We start from the raw sequence: 21540 nt of genomic DNA on the forward strand, positions 1-21540 counted from the left end.
GGAAATCATTAATTACCTGGGGATTTGTAAGTTTTTTTTTTGGGTGGGGGGAGTCTTCATATGAACATACACTGAAGGTTTATGGATGACAGTTTTGTTGATAGGTATAAAAGAAGTAAATATGAGAGAAGCACATTGCTGAAAGGACGTTATTAGAATACATCCTGAAGAAATGATCCATGACATGACAGGACAGGACAAGGAGTTATTATAATAAGTATGGCTAACAAGGTCGTAAAAACTTTTTTTTTTTTTCTGCTCGAGAGAAAAAAATTTCCCATTCACCACACTTGGAAGGCCGTGAATCAGTGGGATCGGTTGTCAGGGAAGATCGTTGGTGCTTTGTCAGTGAACGAGTTTGAGAGATTGTGGGAATAGTGTGGTCAGCGTGAGCGACCTTTGGCCTCCCCGATTAAAATTCGCGAAATTAATCGCGGAGGCCAAAGGTCGCTCACGATCATAGAGGTTCTTCTCGTGTAATAATAATAATAATATAACGCATACAATGCACAATTTCACTTCCTAATGCAAAGAATGTACAACATTTAGAGAACGAAAATAGTCCTTAGTTTGAATATTGCGGAACTCGTGAAACTGCGATTGCTACTACTACTACTTCTGTCGAAGGTTATTTCAATACGTGCACGCATGCGTCTGACGACAGCTGAATAGGCAGTATCCAATAAGCAGCGAGGTTGGTTATTAGAGTGACTCCAGAATCTGGTGAAAGTTTAAACGGGACGTATTCGTTTGACAGTGACATCTGGAATTAAGTTTTTAGTTCAGTATGTCTCGCAACGCACGTGTCATTCATAAGTATTTTATAAAACTTCGATTTGGTACTCATTTCCGGAGAATCAGGTAAAAAAAAAAAATGACATGTATATAATATTTTTGTTACCGTGTGAACTTTACATGCATATATACGTAGTTCGCCATGGGTCATGGCCAAACTATTTTGCTTTCTGAACGAAAGAATAAAAGTGTATCCACAATCAGTTTGAATTTTAAAAGACAATGTAGTGAATGAGCACTAACCGTAATATATTTTTCTTATTTTATTTTTATTAACTCTTAAAAAGAAACTTTTTAATATTGAATCAAAGCTAAATTACATGAAATATTTAAACAAATCTTCATGGAAAATTAAAATTATTATTTTTTGCTTAAATTTCGAGATTAAACCTAAGGTGGTCGCTCCATTTACCTCATCATTCCTGGATCAACCTTAAATGCGTTACATTTTCCTCAGAATATCCGGATGCGATTTTAGTGTATAACAGATTAAAATTTTTATATCAGAAAGGTGACATCTTAATACTTTTTAAATTTTTTTAAATCATTTAAAAATAATAAGAATCCGATTATTAATTAATGTTGATGTTACAATACAGTGTAGATATTATTATATTTATAATTGTACAGGTTATAAAATAAAATTATCTGGAAAGTTTAAAAGTAAAACACTGTATATTTATATATTTATATAAAAGTTTTTTTTTTTCTCTGAAGAAATGCGACCCCATCGTGAACATCAAAAATTCTACTAAACTGACTCATTTTAGTACAAACCCACCATTTAAGTCCCTGTTATTCAAATTTACATTAATGTTTAGTTTTTATAATATAATATATCAATGTTTGTGTGGGTGGGTGGGTTTGTTTATGGAGAAGCTTTATATACTGACATTCTACTCTTCTTTGGAAATCCATAATAACTGATTATTTCTAAGTTAATGATTTATTAGCTTTTACGAATAGCAACTACTTGCATACATCACGCAGTTCTGATAAACGTATTACTATTAGGTAAATATTTTTGGAAACATTTATTTATTCAGCTGATACTCTGCATTCCTAAGGTAAAAAGTGATTGTACTTTTCGTAGGAGGACGCCGAAGCTCAAGTAATTTGTGCTATAAAAAATAAATATAAACAAAATAAATAATTTTAAACAAATAAGAATGAATAAACAGAATTAATAATAAAAATTTCGGAATAATTTTTTATTTCTAAATTCTTCGAAGCTAAGCCCAAAATCGAACATGCAGTATTTCCTTGTCAAGCTGTATACATAGCATATCGGGAAAGGGGGGGGGGGTATTGTTTGGGTGTAGGATAACTTTGTTTCCCTTCGTTTGTGTCGGATTAAATTAAATTAAAGTTGCATGCAGTAGATGTCAAGATCAACTTGTAGCGAGCATAGCTATTCTAATAACAAATGGAAAACTATATCTTCCAACAATAAAAATTAATTATGTACTGGTAAAAATTTCATAGCATTTTTATGTCCGATTCACAGTTTCTACTGCTTTTCTGATGGCACATCAGAAAAGCCGGAGTAGAAACTGTGTGAATCGGAAAACACAGAAAACAAAATAAACGAATAAAACAACGCGGTTTCAACTAGCAAAATATTTCATAAATTATTACACTTTTTTATAAAATCTTTATCAAGTAGCTTTATTTTTATCCTCCTACATGTTTCGCCAATCTGTTTCTATTGGCATCCTCAGGGAATACAAATCAGTAAGCACAAAATGAAGGTTACAGACTAGGTTATACATATACATTACATATACAGTTTTAACGCCCTTATAATCTGGGCGTTAAAACTGTATAAAAAATTAGTAAAAACCAAATTTTTTTATTGGCAGTTTGCCGTCTAGTGCTATTTCCAGTAAAGAAGCATTTTTATGCCAAAAAATCAATAAGATAATAAAATGATTGCCATAGAAATTAAGGTCACAGCTTCATTTCAAGCGATTAGAAATTCATTTCATCTTTATTTATCGATATAGTAATTGCAAAAAGTAGAGAGTTATGGAAGCACAAAAGGATCAAAAAACTTACAGAATTTGTTACAGAAACTAATTATTTTTGAACATATCAAAGACAATTAGTATCTATCTGTACAGCTGCAGAAATATGAAAAAAAAAATGTTAAATCGATGAGGAACAAACAGGAAGTCAGTGTCCTATCATTAAAACGAGTATGGAAAATAATCGGAGACAAAAAAGATGTTTGCATTTCGTAATGTATAGTAACACTATTCAAACTAAAGTGATTTTTCTGTTCCTTTCACCAATGCATAAGGACAGATTAGATTAATTTACCCCTGTCCATCTGTATGTATATTATTCCTGACATTCGCTACATCAAATTTAATAATAATAAAAAATTCTCTCGCTCTTCTTTATCTTTAAAAAAAAAAAGTCCAACAGTCTCACTTTGGTTTCACTCTGACCATTTGCAGGGGCAAAATTTGATAAAAACAATTCGAAATGAGAGCAGTAACTCCCTTCTGATGAATGGAATTTAGGAAAATTATATATTTAGAATATTTACGAAAATATATCCATTTAGTGCCAAAATTAGTCGAAACGATATTCTTCAATTTATGTTCAAAACTCAACAAGGAAGTGATAATCATAAAAAAAAAAGTGCATTTCACAACAACATCATCCTTTGGTAAATAGGTCACATTATCACTAGAACAATTGGAAATTCAGTTATTTGTGATAATGGTGTAATTAATGTGATAATTTTAGCTTATCTCCTGTAATTTTTTTTTTTTTTTGCCTAATTTTATCATTAAAATGGCCTTGTTGAAACAGAAAATAACTGACTCGACACATTTTGACAAATATGTCGAGTCATTTTACTTAACAGATCCTAAATAAAGAATATCATAAAATTCCATCAACCCATAGCGGTATTATTATGGAAGAAAACTAATGACATGAGAGTATCAGGAATGGGAGAGGGATGGATGATAGTGCAGGTGAAAATATGGATTTACAGGATTAATGGCGAGTGGTGGTGCTGAGAAAAGAAAGATAAAAGCGATACTAAGTAAGAGAAAAGAATGCTTCTCAAAGAATGATAATGAGAGTTGAATGAGGATTTCGTATAGCTATTCGATGATAAGAGGAATGCTTTGTGAGGGAATGACGAAATCATATTTCTCAGGTGCAGAGAAATAATGACGGTAATAATGCTATTATGATGCAGAAGAGTAACCTGAAGGAACTAACTGCTTTGGCAAGTACAGATGATCCGAAGGGAGAAAAGTACGTTGTGAGGAAGGATCTGAGAGAGTTACTGACAGTGAGGGTGAGAGTGTAAAGTTAGTGAGTCTGTTGCTGCGGTATGATAGAGGTGAGTTGCGAAGGAAAGCCATAATTGCAAATGACTCAATGCTTAGGTTGTGTAGGGGGAGTGAAACTAGAGTTGTTAGGGAGGAAGCAGGTGAGGGTGCATGTAAGCACCAATTAAGCAAATTGGTGTGTGACTGGAGAGAAAATTCTGACTTTAGTTCCTGAGGTAGAAAATAAAAATGGGATTGTGGGTATAAAGCGTATAATGGATCTATGAGGATTGTATCATTTATGTTTAATAATGCCGGAAGTGTCAGGAACAAGGAGGAACTGAACTTTTAGGATAGGTCAGTTTTTATTGGTATTAGCGAGACGTGACTGACTAAGGATGATATTATTATTGTCACAGAAAGTGAAGGTCGTAGTATTTTTAGACAGAGCGAATAGGATGGGGGAGGGGTATTATTGATGATATTAGATGAGTTGCAGGCTAAAATAGTGAGAGTAACAAGAGGTCAGCAAGTTATTTCTCAGTGTGTGTATGTGATTTTTTAAAATTAAAAAAAATGAAGACGTCGCTTTGATCTTCTGAATGCGCTACGAATACACCTAAATGTATCCTTCTGATACCTGAATTAAATATTATTATATTTGTACGATGTATACTAAAACAACAGATTATAATACCTGACAGTAAGTGGATCCGTTGTGAACAAGTGAAAGATAAAAAAGAAACCTTGTGTTTTGGTGTGTTTCTGGAACAACAGGAAGTTGTAGTCCTTGAAGAAGAAGAAAACGAGGCAGGAAGGATGGTCAGTAAGGTCGAAGCTCAATTCTTTATGGATGTTGACTATCCTGTTTTTACGTGCTAGAAGAAAGTGAAGAAACAGTGTAAAAAAACAGGACGTCTGTGAGAAAGTAATTGGAGTGAAGGGGGGGGGGGGGGGGGGTCAATCAAAAAAAAAAAGGCTGCCCGCTTCTTTATATTATATTTATAGAAATGTATATATTTTATATATATTAAAACCTAGCTTATAAAATTATTTTGTATCTTTAATATATATATATATATATATATATATATATATATATCTTTTATTATTCTCAACCTTTATCTTAATTTTAATTGTAATTTATATTTGTATACATTTTTACATATTTATTTATTTTTATTCTTACTGGCTTCATTTATGCATTTACAATCTGGCAAAATAATAATAAAAGAAATAACTCCGGATTACTTTTCAAATATTTCTGGATATTATTGTTCTTTAACTTATATTGCTGATTTTTTTTTTATTACTGTTCTTTAAATTAAACTTGACAAGAAATTATATTCTAGTTTAATCCTTCATCCTACTGTTCTTTCTTTATTACTATACTGTACGATACATCAGTCTCGTGGGCGTGTCATAGTTGTTCACAGCTGTCAGTTATAATCTTCACAGAAGAGACAAAACAGTCTGGCATTGCATGCTGTTGAGAAAATAGTTCGCATTAAATCTCGACTCTCGGACTTTTTCTACTCCGACGTAGAATACGATTCAAAACCCAGACAACTAAATGATGTACGTATACTGCTTTTAGGCGCAATTTTCTTTATGGCCTAATAAAAACTGTTGAGAAGGGTTTCTCGCGAATGCATTCAAATATGCGTTGCCAACAACATAATCGCGACAAACAAGGTTCACAGTAATAAAGACCTGAACATTAGAGTTTCTGTGTTGTTGTACTTTTTGAGGTGTTTATCAACCGAAATTAGCATATCAGAATGTGCACATCCAGAGAAGCATAGCTGTTTATTCACTGTTTTGAAGTCTTTCCTCCATTTCCCTCTAAACCTATAAAAATACTAGCGGCTGTAGATCAACATCGATTCACAATCATAAAAAATCTACTGAAACAATTTTTCATTCTTATCTTTTATAAATTTTTTTTCCTAGTTCAAATCTCCTCTAGGACGCCATATAAGTTATAAGATTTTCATCAGAAGGCGAGTTAGCCAGTCTCTTACGGGAATGGAAGAGGTTTTCCTTTCGATTTTTTTTTATCCCACAAAACAGGCAAATTAGCTAGAAGAACGCACACAATTAACAATTGTACTACGCTAGCCTAATAACCCAAGTTTCTTCGGCCGTAATTCTAAATAATCAAACTCTGATGATGATATTGTTGTTTGTGGCACCTTTTTAATTTTGAAGTAGTGTTTCAGGATCTTTAGTAAAATTCATTTTTCACCTTTCTTCTCACATCCGCAAAAAAGTGCAAACTATGTCTGCAAGCTGTCATCACAAATTCACATTTGTGATCGGTAACATTTGTGCTGTTACGATGAAAAATGCACGAAACAGGAAATGTGGGCGGATTAGGTACATTATGTAATTCTAACATTGACATATTTCCTATTCAGGGGTTTGTGATGTACTGTAGAAGTAGAGGTAAGACTGTAAAGGACTACGTGTATCTTTTTTTTTTTTTTTTTGAATGTTTTTTTTTATTTGTTTAAGCATTTTAGTTATTACCTCCCAATCGAATCTCTCTTTTCGATTGGTTCTAAAGCAAATTATAATTAACATGAAATTATATTCTTGTTTAATATAATTTACTACAAGGTCTTTCTTGAGACTGTGGAGATCTAGCGTAACGAGTTATCACGAGACTATTCAGTGTACGCTCATGCATGAATAATAATAATATGATTACAGTATTTGTTTATTACAAAAACCATCAAAGGCATTGCGAAATGTTAAATATACAGTTTTATTGTACCAGTTTTGTATGTTCATATTTTCAAAAATTTTCGATCCGTGTATCTAGACATTTGCGCGATGTTTGATACACTCACCTGCTGTTTATTCTCGATTTCAGTTCTGCTAAAAGTTTTTTTTTTTTTTACGATGAAAAAGGCATTTATTTTTACTGTGAACGATTTTCTCTAATGGTAAACTGAGTTGACAGTACATAAGGCCAAAAAAAGCCGAGACCCACTGTTATAACAACGTATGTAGTCTCTGTAGAAAAATTTCTGTTGAGAAAAACGCAACAGACACACACACACACACACACACACACACACACACACACACACACACACACACATATGCTTATGTTGTAAAAAAATATTGAACATCTGAATGTTTCACCATTCTTTATTTTCGCGAACCTCAATACAGTGTTGTTTATCTTTTGATTATGAGAGATGTCGCTTTTCTAGCTGGATTTTCCACTAAATACTAATAATTGAAGACAGGTGTTTTGGCCAATTCCTCTACCAAAATGACAGTTTCTCTGGTGACTGGACTTGAGAATAGACACTACGTATTGCATACAACCTATGACTGAGCATCTGCAGCGATCGCCAATACATGAAACCCGTGATCTCCTCTGACTCGGCTCGGGCAAACGAAGTAGCGCTCGGTCCGCCCGACTGGACTTCGTTCGCCTTGCGTTCATAGCGGCCGTGATTCCCGGGAGCTATAGAGTATTCCCACCTTATGTGACCGCTAATTCATTAGTAGTATAGAAATAGAAGACACGACACAACATAAATAAAAAATGAATTTTAATTAGGAAAATATTTTTGGAAAACTTTCTAGCGTTTTTTTCCCCTTTTTTCTTTGGGGGGTCCCAGGGCCCCTTAACCCTCCCTTCCCCACTGCACTCCGGTAAATAACATTCTCGTGAGAGTTACCATACCTAAACATATCCAATATTCGTGATTTATTCCTCCATAATACTCGTACAGCTTTCCAATAATTTGTTGTTGATCAATAACCCTCCCTCCCCCACTGCACTCCGGTAAATAACATTCTCGTGAGAGTTACCATACCTAAACATATCCAATATTCGTGATTTATTCCTCCATAATACTCGTACAGCTTTCCAATAATTTGTTGTTGATCAATCTCTGAGCGATCGCAGTCATTCTTGGTAATTTGCTATATGCACAAGCAACAGTGTATATTCTTAGTGTGCATATCGTAACTTACAATTTTTCTAGTATCCTAAACGGGTGACCTAATTTACTGTGATCTATTTGACAGCTACACTGTAATAAGCCTCATTTTATTACTTTAGGAAAAAGTAATTTGCTTAATTACGTGGTGTTCGATATGCAAAATGTAAATTATGTCTTTTAAATTATGCTGGCAATCGAAGCAAATACTGTAAACTGCTGATTATCCGTGGTAACTGCTGGACTCTAGAGCCCGTAATTGAAAAACACAGTTTATCTAAATTACGTTTCATTGGGTTAAATACATTAAAAAAAAGTATAAAAACATAAGATATGCATTATTGTATGTAAAATAAAAACTGAACATTTTGTTCAGTTTTTATTACGAGGAATGTATAAAACTTCAATGTAACCAACATCATCTTGACTTTTCACAAAGTTAAGTATTGTTTCTGAAGCTGTGTGAGGGCTTATTTACAACTTACTCTGTAAAGCTGATCGTAGTTCTTCATAATCGTCTTCGTCAAGAGAAACATCTGATCCTGCTGTCGGCGTGATTTCTACACTGTTTTTTTTTGTCTTCCACTTTCAAATTATTTTCAGTGATCACAAAGTTATTGGGAAATATTTTTTTGAATGATTTTTCAGTTATTTCACTTAGAAACATTATACTCGTAGACAGCATCTTTAATTGTTAGGGACTTCTCGCATAAAAGAAGATTTTTCTCTCCCGTAATGAAGTCCAACATCAGAGTTTTTTCTATACAATCGTTTCATGGTCTCAATCACACATTCGTCCGCAGGTTCTAATGATGTTAAGTTTGGTGGAAGATAATGGCGACAAATCGCCATTCTTTACTGAAAATTGCATGTACTACATAGGACCACGGTTATTCCGACCGCACCGATAATTGAGTCCCAGAATAATCGGCGTTTTACCGTACATGGACTTGATTTTATGCACTTACCTAATTTTTTTATTGTTATTTTATGCTAAAAAATCGATTTGAACGATAATTATTACATAAACAACAGACATTATTCTTAATGTATTCCATTTATTATCAAAACAGTTGTTGCTCACATGCAATGATCGAATTTTCTTAATTATAGGACTCAATGAATGGATAATATTTCAAATTTTGATTTTATAAACCACATTACTATAAATAGATAATAAATGCGGAAATAATGAATTACATTAAATGCTTTGTGTAAATACACTGCTTGGGAAAAAGTCAGCGGCCATTCCCCCATGGACAAGATTCATTGTGCCATGTAACAAGTCACGTGTTTATAGACGGTATAAATGGGAGGAATATGCTCCCAAGTCACTGCAATTGTGTCCGAGTGAAATGGCTACGAGAAGGGAACTGACGGAGTTTGAAAGATGTTGTGATAGGATACCATGTTGCAGGCATATCTGTTCGGCAAACGGTTGACAAATTAGGCCATCCCAATTCAACAGCAGAAGAAAGTGAAGGGAGTCAACTGCAAGTGCTATTCGCAGTAGACGACTCGCCACATTCACTGAACGTGACTGTAGGGTGCTACGAAGGATAATATGTAAAAATCACATACGTCGGCCGACACGTTGAATGTGGAATTCCAGGCTCGACTGGAACACGAATCTGCACAAAAGCTTTCAGGACCGAGCCTCACAACATGGGTTTCCATGGTAGGACCGCAATAAGCAAGTCCCACATTAACAAACATGCAGCGTCGTATTTAGTGGTGCAAAAGATCAATGTACTGTGAGTGAAACGTTGAAGCTTGGAAAGCTGTGTTATCACAGCGAAAGGTGGTTCTACTTAAGGTAAGCGCATGGCTGTTTGTTCCTCACACTATGATGTTCGTTGACGTCTTTCCAAGCAGTGTAACTAACAATTATGTTTGCAAATAAATAAAGGCACAGATCAAACAACATAAATCTGGCTCTAAGCAATAGCCATTTAATTACATGTTGCCCGAGACACATTGGACCACACAACTACTATTTGCTCTCTTCCATATGACTTCTAGCATAAACGAGTTTTTCATATAAACTAAATTGTTGGTCTAATGGACATGCCGAGGTAACTTTTCTTGAAGTTTTAGGGATTTGCGTTAGTGTGATTGTGACAAACTTATATAATTTCGAAGTTAAGAATAGAACGTATTAGACTAATCTTAAAATTGAGATAAGTGAACTTAAGAGACCTGATTGAGATTGCAGTTTTGGAAATTAGCAGATAGTTTAATTAATTTTGCAATTAATTGATGAATGCAAAAATATATTAATTCCGCATTCTCTCTTCGTTAAACGCAACTATTTGTTTTTAAATATGGTCGTCATACGGGTCGTCTTTCGTGTTTTGTTGACAGACTATCTATCTGTTACAATTGCGATCGCCTTTTGTAAACTCCTCTAGTTCAGATTAACTGCGCTAAGACAATCGCTGACTTCTTGTAGATAACGTTAACTTTATAACTAGTTCAGTATTCGTACGATATGTGCAACAACTGGGGAGGGAGAATCAGCTAATGATGCCAATTTATCTTGTTTTTAGTGAATGAATAAGTAGATAGGGAGGGAGATGTTATTAACTTAAAAAATCATTTATTTGGTTCTCCTCAATCACTTCGTCTTTCATAGTGTTCCCGTAGATCAAGAGGTTGGTAACATACTATGTTATTTAATATAGTACGCCCACAGATACGAGACCCTTCGACACTTCTGCGCATGCCAAAAAGAAGGGGAATCCGATAATAGGGTAATCAATCCGTATTGTGGGATGAGTGTTTATTATTACACGTCGGAAAATTAACTTCTCTTTTATGATCATTGTAGTTTTTAAAATGGTAACTATTTTGCTTGTGTAACAGTTGGAAAATATTTCTTTCTCCTCTTCAACTCTTCTTGGCAGTCTCCCAACGACAGTTCTCGCTTCTGTGGTCGGACGGACTACCATGGATGGGCAAGATACACGCCATTAACAGATATAATATACTAGCTTCATAGCCTGAGTTGTTTCGACTAATTCCAACTAAACCAAATCTTCAATGAAGAATTAACGTAACCCCAGGTGATAGAAAATTACCTCACTTGTAAGGAGTAAGGATAAGGGTGTTGGAAATTGAAAAATTTAAAAAAATAAAAAAAATTTACTTATTTCTACATTGATTGCTAAAACATGTCGGAAAAGTGGGAGAACTATTACTAGAAGAGTTTCTAAACAGCTTTTGTTAGTTACCAATTCAGAATTTTGCTTTCTGATTATATTTATTTATTTTTCCGGTCTTATCTCTGGAGACACCCTAGGATGGGCGAAATCTTTCTCTCTCTCTTAATCTTTGGGGAGAGTAGCCTGCCCAACCATTTGGAAATTTAAAAAAAAAAAAAATTTTTTTTTTTTTTAATTCGAGACATGCATCTTTTGATGTGTATTGTAAACACGCAGCTAACATCAAAAACTGCTTTGTATGTTCAAAAATAGTGAGGTGTTGACGAATAACTTTTTTTATTATTATTATTATTAAGCGGACTGAGCACAGCTTTAAGCTTAATAGAAGAAAAATTTAGAAATTTTAAATTTTTAAATTCAATTTAATTTAAAATCATGCAACATGGATATCAATCTTTTAACTCTCAAATTATTAAGAGTTAAAAGATTATTATTATTATTATTATGTATTATTATTATTATACAGGTATCTCCATGGAGTCAGAAGACTCATCACGGGAGATCCAAACTATTCACATAATATCTATCATACCTCTTCTTGAACTCATTGACAGACGAAGCATCACAGTTAAGTCAGGCAACGCATTCCAATCATGCACCACTCTCCAAGCGAAAAATCTACCCTTCACGCCCTTGTTAACCACACTTTTACTTAATTTCCTCTTGTTCTTCCATCACTATCCCACTACTCAAATATTTCACCTGCATCAATCTTATAAAAAACTTTTTAGTAATTTAAATGTCTCTATCATATTCCCTCTTCTCCGTCTATCAACTCTGTAATCCACAAACTCTCAATCTATCAATGTAGGGAGCATTCCTTACAGCAATCACTAACTTGGTCACTCGCCTCTGAATCTCTTTTACCACTTCCTCATCTCAAGGAATCCAAGCGACCAGACCTGAGCACAGTAATCCAGATGTGGACGTATCAACGCCTTATAAAGAGGAATAATAACCTCTTTATCTCTGGATGTTAGTGTGTTCTCCACTAACCAAGTAATCCTGTGAGCTATCTTGGACACCTTAGCAATATGCCCTCTGAATTTCAACTCTCTCTATCAACTAACACGCTCAAGTCCCTAGCCTCATCAATCTCTTGGAATACTCTTGTAATATTTTAATCCCAAATTCATAACTTGACAATTTTCCACATTGAATTAATATCCATTACTTTTGCCCATATTCCAGCTTATTTAAATCATCATGCAAGTTCTCTACATCAGATTTATGATTGCGATACCCAACTTTGCATCATCAGCAAACAACTGAATATCACCCTTCAAGTCATTTCCTATATTTTTTTTTGTACAAATTAAACAATAATGGTCAAAACACAGAGTCTTGGGACACACCACTGGTCACCTGCTTCATCCTGGACTCTGCTCTTCCATATACCACTTTTTGATATCTCTCCATGAGCCATTCTCTTATCCACATCAGTTTAGTATCCATCCCCATTTGTTCTAATTTGAGTAACAGTATTCCATGGGATATCCTGTCAAAAACCTTAGCAAAATACAGCAGTATCACTTTGTAGCTATTTCCCTTGTCCAACTCAGCTGTCACTCTATTATAAAAAGTTAATAAATTACTAAAGCAAGACTGACCTTTAATAAAATCATGTCCCCCCCCCATTGAGTATCATATTCTTATCCACCCATTCCTGAAATGTTTACAAATACTTTTACCATCACTCTCGAGATGGTGATTGGTCTGTAATTTGCTACCGCAATCATAGAGCCTCCTTTATTCAAACTATTTTATCTTCCTTCCACTCCCTAGGGACCATACCAGAGTTCAAACTTAAGTTAAATAGCAATTTAACTATTTAATTAAATAGTTAAATTTAATAACAATTTAATAATAACATTAAAATTAAATAACAATTCCTTTGCACATTCACGTAATACCCGAGCTGATATTCCATCCAAACCTACAGCAGTATTTGCATTTAAATTCTGCAATATTCTAAGTACCTCTGATTCATTACCTTCAATTCTCATATCAGTTATTGCTATAGAAGACAGAAATATCCTCACTCGGGTGACAGACTTTTTAAAAGTGGTCACCCAGTAACTACTGTTACATCTGATTCAGTCACATCGATACCATCAGCGCCCACTAAGATTAACCTTCTAAAGTCATTCTTCCTTTTACTTGCCACGTAGCTGAAGAATTCTTTGGAATTTCCTTTGACCTGCTTGGCCAAGGTCTTCACACAATCTGATTTAGCCTTCCTTACTATGCTGGTAACCTTTCTAGCCTGAGCTTTGTACTGCTCGAGTGTACTTGATCACCTTTCTCTTTGTGAATTCTCCATAACATTTTCTTTTTTTGCAGATCAAGCCTAATACGACTACTCATGTTAATAGCTTTATAATCAAATTTATTCTGCACAATGGCGAAGCAGTGAAATGAGATACTTTGACAGAATTAATTCACCACACTGCAAATAAGTTATATAAAATCGCATGTAGTTTCCAACTACATACCGCAATTGTTTTTGTTTTCGTTACTGAAATCTATGGCCTTGAACGCAAGACAGGATGTGTGTGTGCTGACGAAACGAACTGAAGGAAAAATAGAGATATAAATACTTATAAACTGGTTGACACGCAGCTACCGTCGCCGAGAAACATATCGAGAAATGTAATTATGGTAGTTTGTTTTCTGTTTAAGTAATGATTATGTTTAGCGAATATGGAATGACGCCAAGAGATTACAGGATCGTTCTATGTGTATTAAAAGTTTCTTCAAAGTAATATCGTGAGATTAGAGAAGATAAAAAGAAGTACTTAAAAAACTAGGTTTTTAATGACCTCCACTTATTATGAACATCTTCGAAGGCGCTCGAATTAAAACAAGCTTTGAAAATATCATTAACTGGATATTACGTCACATTTAGAGCGTGACCGGAATATGTTTATAACTCAATAACAAGATTATAACATTATCATTATTTATTGTTATTTTTTCCCCTTTGAATTTTATCGACAAGGTCGTCCTTAGTTCATAGTATAGCATACTACGATCATATAACAGGAATTAATTGCGGTTAAGAAAAAATAAACAGACAAAGATGCGACTTAATTGTGAGATTTGAATATTATATCAAAATTCGTCTTTAGGCTTATCATTTTCCCAGGGGTACCGTTTTCTGTTTAACAAATATCATCTATTACTTACTGTATAGCATATGAATATCTTAAATCTTACTTATTTTTATTATTATTACGGAACACCTCCAAGGAGTCTAAGGACTCATCGTGGGAGGGTCCCTGTATCTACTCCACTTTGCAGATTCTCAAACTCCACACAACGCCATCTTCCTCACATTTTTTATTAATCTAAATCTAAATTGAATGCGAGTTAGCCCATCAGGGTTTTTGGTAGCAAGATTTTTTCTCCCGGAAACTGCGGTGTTTCATCCCGCATACAGACAAATCGGCCTTCAGAACACACGCAATTTACAGACAAAAAATACCCTTGGTGATGATGGGCGGTAGATGGCATTGATGGTAGTAGCGTCGTAGTAGGAGAATTAAGTGATAGTGGGGGGATGATATATATATATATATATATATATATATATATATATACAGCGAAGTAGAGAGCCCACCCGCGATGAGTTCCTGGAGGTGTTACACAATAATAATAATTCTAGCAGTCTGAATGCGGGGGGGGGGACTTCATATCTAAAATGAATGTCATCTCCCAGTGTGAGACCATCCCCCCACTTATTAGCGGCTTCAGGTGGCTTGAAAAAGTTCCATGTTTTGTCTCTTGAGCAAGGTTTCTGGACTTTGTAAAAATAAACAAAATAAACATATAAAGTTAATAAAAAAAATAGAAAAAAATCATTGTCCGCTTATGGGGGAGAATACGCTACAGGTTTACAAAAAGCTTTCTTGGGGGTGGAGTCACATTAAAAAAAATCGAAAAATTATCTTTATAAAATAGGATTTTTATACACACAGTCCTATCTTGTGCACAGAATAATTAAATCAGTGTAGTTTTTCTCTCTTTATAACGCTAAACGTCATTATAATTATTACAGTGAAGTTTATCTTAGCTGTAGTATAGATATGATTCAATAAATTTGGAATTGTATTTGCCGGCGTATAAGACGCACTTTTTTTTTTTTCTTTGAAAATAGCTCTGAAAAACAGGGTGCGTCTTATACGCCGATACTCAGTTTTTTATTATTTTCATTTCTGAAAATTTTCTCTGTTCCGAGTTACGCGATTTCTTTATTGTTTCCTTGCAGTGTGTGCGAGAGCATGAGTATATATTGTGTGTGCAAGTCTAATAAGATGTTAGAAAGTTTTATCGTCTGTTTACATGACATAATCAACATTACCAATGAAAAGCGCATTTTGATATAAAATGTGATTTAATGAAGTCAACAAATATTTTTACTGACAGTGAATAGTCCTACTGATATAGTCAACCGGTTTGGTTCTTGTATAGGCTCATAAAAACTAATTCAGTAGGTAAGTTAACCTTTTTTCCGAAGCAACGGCGATACGCTAGGCCTACTGCCATCAGCATCGCCATTGTTTCATTACATCAGTTATTATTTTAGAAACTACCTGTTTTCACTATACGGTAGACAGAAATGGAAAGCATGTCCTGTTATCCAGAACAAAACGTGGGTCCAACCACAGACCTGCCGTACGAGGAACTCACCTTCAAACAGCTCCTGGCTATTTTCAAGCATATTGGAAATCTGCTACACACAAAATGGCCAGGTAAGGTAGTAGTTCATGAAATCCAAGAAGTTGATACGGACGACGTTCAACTTCTTGAACTACTCCAAGACAACGCTACGGAAAAAACCACAACGGCTGAAGATCATTCCCGTACTGACCACACTGATTTCCAGGAGGTTCGCGCAAGCAAAAAGCGCAAAACTGTGACCTCCGAAACACCAATTATAGATGTCATGGAAGAAGATGGCTCTGCCCCAGACTCACCTACCTCCGCAAGGGAAAAGATCCCCCCGATTATCCTGCGTGAGAAGAACAAATGGATGACTCTAAAGAGCATAATGAACAACCTGAAGATCTCATATAACAATGCAAAGAATATCACAGATGGTGTAAAAATTCACCCTAAAACTCTCACAGACTATCGTAGGTTAACAGCAGAACTAAATTCCAGAGGAATTCAGTACTATACTTTCTCACTCGGTTCGGAAAAAAATCTCAAGGTTGTGATTAGAGGCGTGCCTGAGGATGTCTCCACCGATGAAATCACCACAGACCTGCACTCAAGTGATTTACCACCTATCAAGGTCAGCAGGATGACCAGGAGGGACAAGACTCCAATGCCATTAGTGCTGATCGAGATCAGTCAAACCTATAAACACATATATGACTTGACAACCATCTGTGGATTAAAAATCTCGGTAGAACCGTTAAGGAAGAGAGCTTCTACTGGGCAATGCCATAGATGTCAAAAGTTTGGGCATGCCCAGAAAATGTGTAGGGCCGAATTTAAATGTTTGAAGTGTGGGGTTGGTCACCCAACCAACACCTGTTCTAAATCAAAATCTACCCCTGCTAAATGTGCCAATTGTGGCGGTCCTCACACATCCAACTACAGAGGATATCTGTACAATCCACGTAACAGGAAATCTGAAGAGGGACCATTCTCTCCTTCCATCAGCTCGCCTATATCTGCAGCTACTTCACAGTCTCCTAAAGTACAGAATAAAAACTCAGAAGCCCATCTGTTGAAAACTGAGGTCCCTCAAAAAACGACTCTAAGCTGGCAGCCCAGGACATATGCGGATGTAACCCGCCCTAAACAGACATCCCTACAACAGTCAACATCACACCCAAATATGACAGCTATCATTACTGCGTCCCTGGCAAATATGCTATTAGATTTCAGCAGATCTAATCCTTCACAAAGTTCTACTAACAGATTTCTAAAAGATACTCAAGTTATAATTTCAGCGCTCACTAATGAACAGTAAAAAATTAAAACCAGAAGCCCTAGAGATAATAGCCTGGAATGCAAACGGCTTAAGAAATAAGATCCTAGAACTCCAAAATTTTGCCCACAGACATCGGCCAGATGTTCTACTAATAAATGAAACGCATCTAAGACCAGCTGACAATCCCAAAATCTATGGATATCAGTCGTATAGAACTGACAGATCAACCCACAGAGGTGGAGGCACGGCAATTTTCATCAAAAATTTTATCTCTCATCACTCCATAAACATTCCTACTACCTCCAATCTTGAGATCACTGGCATCGAGATTCTCACGAGCTCAGTAGGCAAATTAAAAATTTTTGCAGCATACCATCCACCACAAAAAGCACTACTACCTTCTGATTTGAACGCCATATTTGACACTGGAGAGCCTACCATTGTGGCAGGTGATTTAAATGCCAAGCATTCTACCTGGAATAGCCACTCCACTAACAAAAATGGACAGATACTACAGAACTATGCTGATTTCAACAACCTTCACGTAATAGGCCCAGCTGATCCCACCCATCACAACACCTATGGTAGGGCCGATGTATTGGACATAGCCATACTGCAGCACATCAGACTCCAATACAATCTAATAACAATCAATGATTTATCATCAGATCATAATCCAATTAGGAAATCTTGAAAAATCATCCCCACCCCCTCACTCATTTATTCCTTGGGAAAGGCTCTCCAAGATGCTCCCGAAATATATTGGACCTGTTCCCATCATTAAATCAAAAGAGGAAATTGACATAGCTGTCAAAAATCTAACAGAACAGATTACAGCAGCCTGTACAGCAGTTACTACCCCTGCAACCACCCACAAGTCCAACCACCTGCCTGAAGATACTATGAATCTGATTAGGGAAAAAAAATAAGGCTAGAAAAAGATACCATAACACTAGGGCGCCACAAGATAAACGGATCTTAAATAGGTTAAATTCTGCAGTGAGAGATGCACTCGCAGCTCATAGAACTCAACTCTGGGAAGAAAAACTGACCTCCATCTCCGCTGACAGCCACTCTATATGGAATCTTATCCGAAAGATCAAGAACAAAAATAAACCTCTTCCCCCCTCTGCAAACAGATTCAGGTCTCATCCACACCGATGCTGATAAAGCTGAGGCAATAGCGAATCATCTTGAAAATCAATGCAAACCCGCATACAGTCACCTTGACATTAGTCATATCTACAAGATACACCGTAATGTCAGATATTCACTCAAGTCTGCTCCCACACATTCTACTCAAATCACACCCACCTCACCTGCTGAAATATATGCTATTATTCAGAAATTCAAAAATAAAAAGGCTCCTGGACCCGACGGCATCTCCAACAAAGTTATAAAACTTCTACCTCGCAAAGCTATTGTTCATTTGGTAAACATAATCAACTCCATACTTCACTACAAGTAATTCCCTTCCTACTGGAAATTGGCATACGTTGTTCCAATTCATAAACCTGGAAAGGATCCCACTCTGCCACAGAATTACAGACCAATCAGTCTCATTTCTAATCTCGGAAAAATTGCTGAAAAGGTAATTCTTACTAGGCTTCAAGATTCTGTACTCCTGTTAAACATCCTGCCTGAGGAGCAGTTTGGTTTCAGACAGTTGCATAGTACCACACAACAAATACACAGATTGGTGGAACATATCATCACAGGTTTTAACTGGCGCCAATGCACTGGGGCTGTCTTCCTAGACTTAGCCAGTGCATTTGACAAGGTTTGGCATTATGGTTTACTATACAAGCTTATATCATCCGGTATCCCAATCGGAATCATTCAACTCTTAAAGACGTACCTCTGCGATAGGCGCATGCAAGTGAGACTAAGTGGAGTGGTGTCCTCACAGAAACACATCTTGGCTGGAGTTCCACAAGGGTCCTTACTAGCACCAATCCTATTCTCCTTATACCTGCATGATATACCACACAACCCATTATCTTCAATTAAAGCTCTTTATGCTGATGACACAGCGATATTGGCCAGATCATTAAAGCCTCACCTAGCCATCAAGAAACTGCAAGAAAACCTACTGCAAATAGAGCAATATTTTGCCAAATGGCGTCTCCAGGTGAATCCTCAGAAGAGCGTAGCCATCTTATTCTCTAGAAGATCAGTGCTTCCCAAAGAAGATATTCTCCTCTTTAACACAAAAATTCAGTGGAAAACAGAGATCAAGTACCTTGGTGTAGTAATGGACAGTAAACTGACTTTCAACTCCCATATCAAGACTCTCTGTGCAAACACATCCAAAACCATAGCCCAGCTCTATCCGCTAATAAACAGAAACAGCAAACTGAGCACCAGAATCAAACTTCTCATATACAAACTGATGGTTCGTCCAATACTCACTTATGCCTCCACCGGCCTGGAGCCATACTTCAAACTCAAATATCATTAAATTACAACGCATTCAGAACAAGTGTCTTAGAATGATCCTGGGCGCTCCATGGTTCATCCGAACTGTCCAACTGCACCGCGACACGGAGGTCCCCTATATTTACACCTTCATGCGGACTATAGCAACCAAATTCTTTTCAAAGGCAAGTGTGCATCCTAACAGACTGATCAAACTGGCCGCTGACTATGATGCAACGGACTATTCTAAGCACAAAAGACCTAAAGCCATCCTAAACCCCCTCACTGAGGATTAATCTCCTAGCCCAATCAGGGCGAGCAATATAGCTCATAAACTCTTTCCACTCACAGTCTCTGTTAATATAGCCGGGAATATGAAAAGCTTTTGCTTCACCCGTTAAGCCAGTAATGTTACTAGTGCGAGAGCATCCCAGTTACGTAGAGCAGTGTTTCTCAAACTTCAGACATCCGCGTTCATATGATTAGTGCGGTATTAACAAAAGATCGTGCTACTAAATGACAAAGACAAGCCGACAGTTGAGTTGAAATGCTAATTCTCTTCAACCGAATTCCTTATATAATATCTGAAACACATTCACTATATATTTCTTCGTTTTAACACGTTCACTCAAACAAAACCATAGGTTGCACCGGCAACCTATGGTTTTGCTTGAGTCATACAGCATTTTCTGTGGGAGGGGGACATGAGACCCATTAGTTAGTGCCGTTTTTATCCCAGTTGTCTCTAATTGTTGCACTGTTTGTTGAGAAACATATTGCACAGCCTGCAGATGTCTCTGTACCTTATTCAGTGATACAATAGGAACGTTTTACGATCTCGAACTTCATTGAATATATTGAATTTTATTCCATGCGTTAATGATGAATTGCCGAAAATTGCCACGGACCCCCTGAAGACCTTTCACGTAACCCCGGGGGTATGTGTACCACACTTTGAGAAACACTGACGTAGAGTTCAGTGATGCGCATGCGCTGTCATACGATCCCAGCTGTGTCCTGTTCGTTTAAACTTTCCAATTGTTGTTGCTGTTGTGAAGGGTGATAAATTTCTGCCGTTAAATTTTCTCTAAATTTCTTGTCAAATTATGGCTGAAAAACGTCGGCATTGTTACAATATTGCATACAAGCTACGTGTGATTGCGTATGATAAAGAACATGGAAACAGGGCTGCAGAGAGGCATTTCGGACCACCCCCAACTGAGAAAATGATAACTTGGCGGAATCAGGAAGAGGATTTAAAAAAAAGCAACTCACGGTAAACATAACCTACGAAGTGGAACTGCAAAATGGCCAGAACTTGAGGCAGAACTGAATACTTGGATTTTAGACCACAGAAAAGCTGGACTTTCAGTGTCTACAAAAATGATTATTCATTAAGCGAAAGCGATAGCCACTAACAGAGGGATCGCCAACATTACTGGATCAACATCATGGTGTTCAAGATTCATGAAGAGAAACCAGCTATGTATGCGGACTAAAACAAAAATATCACAAAAGATGCCAGCCGAATATGAAGAAAAAATGATTGAATTTCATCGATTCGTCATTAACGCAAGGAAACGAGAAAATTTTGAACTTGCGCAAATAGGAAACATGGACGAGGTTCCGCTGACTTCTGATGTGCCCTCAAACAAAACTGTAGATTCCAAGGGCACTAAAAGTGTTACTATTAAAACTTCGGGGCACGAAAAAACTCGCTACACGATTGTTTTATCCTGCTGTGCTGATGGGACAAAATTGCCGCCACTATTGATTTTTAAAAGGAAGACGCTACCCAAAGAAAAACTGCTTAAAGGAGTGTTTGTACATGTTCACGCAAAAGGCTGGATGGATGGAGGAGGAATGAAGTTATGGATAGATAAAATTTGGTTTAG

General features: G+C 36.3%; 1 protein-coding gene across 2 annotated transcripts in view; it reads left to right on the forward strand.

The window, feature by feature from the left end:
• The first annotated feature begins 725 nt into the window (after positions 1 to 725).
• Positions 726 to 21540, forward strand: part of LOC150105701 (medium-chain acyl-CoA ligase ACSF2, mitochondrial-like) — a 398514-nt gene continuing 377699 nt past the window's right edge. For both annotated transcript variants that reach the window (XM_090394306.1, XM_090394307.1), the window contains exon 1: positions 726 to 861. In XM_090394306.1, the coding sequence (XP_090250432.1) occupies positions 788 to 861 (74 nt within the window). In that variant the 5' untranslated portion in view covers positions 726 to 787. The remainder of the gene's footprint in view (positions 862 to 21540) is intronic.

Source organism: Typopeltis vanoorti, chromosome 6 (assembly GCF_054136105.1).
Source record: "Typopeltis vanoorti isolate ZY-2024b chromosome 6, IOZ_Tvanoo_1.0, whole genome shotgun sequence".
Classification (NCBI taxonomy): Eukaryota; Metazoa; Arthropoda; class Arachnida; order Uropygi; family Thelyphonidae; genus Typopeltis; species Typopeltis vanoorti.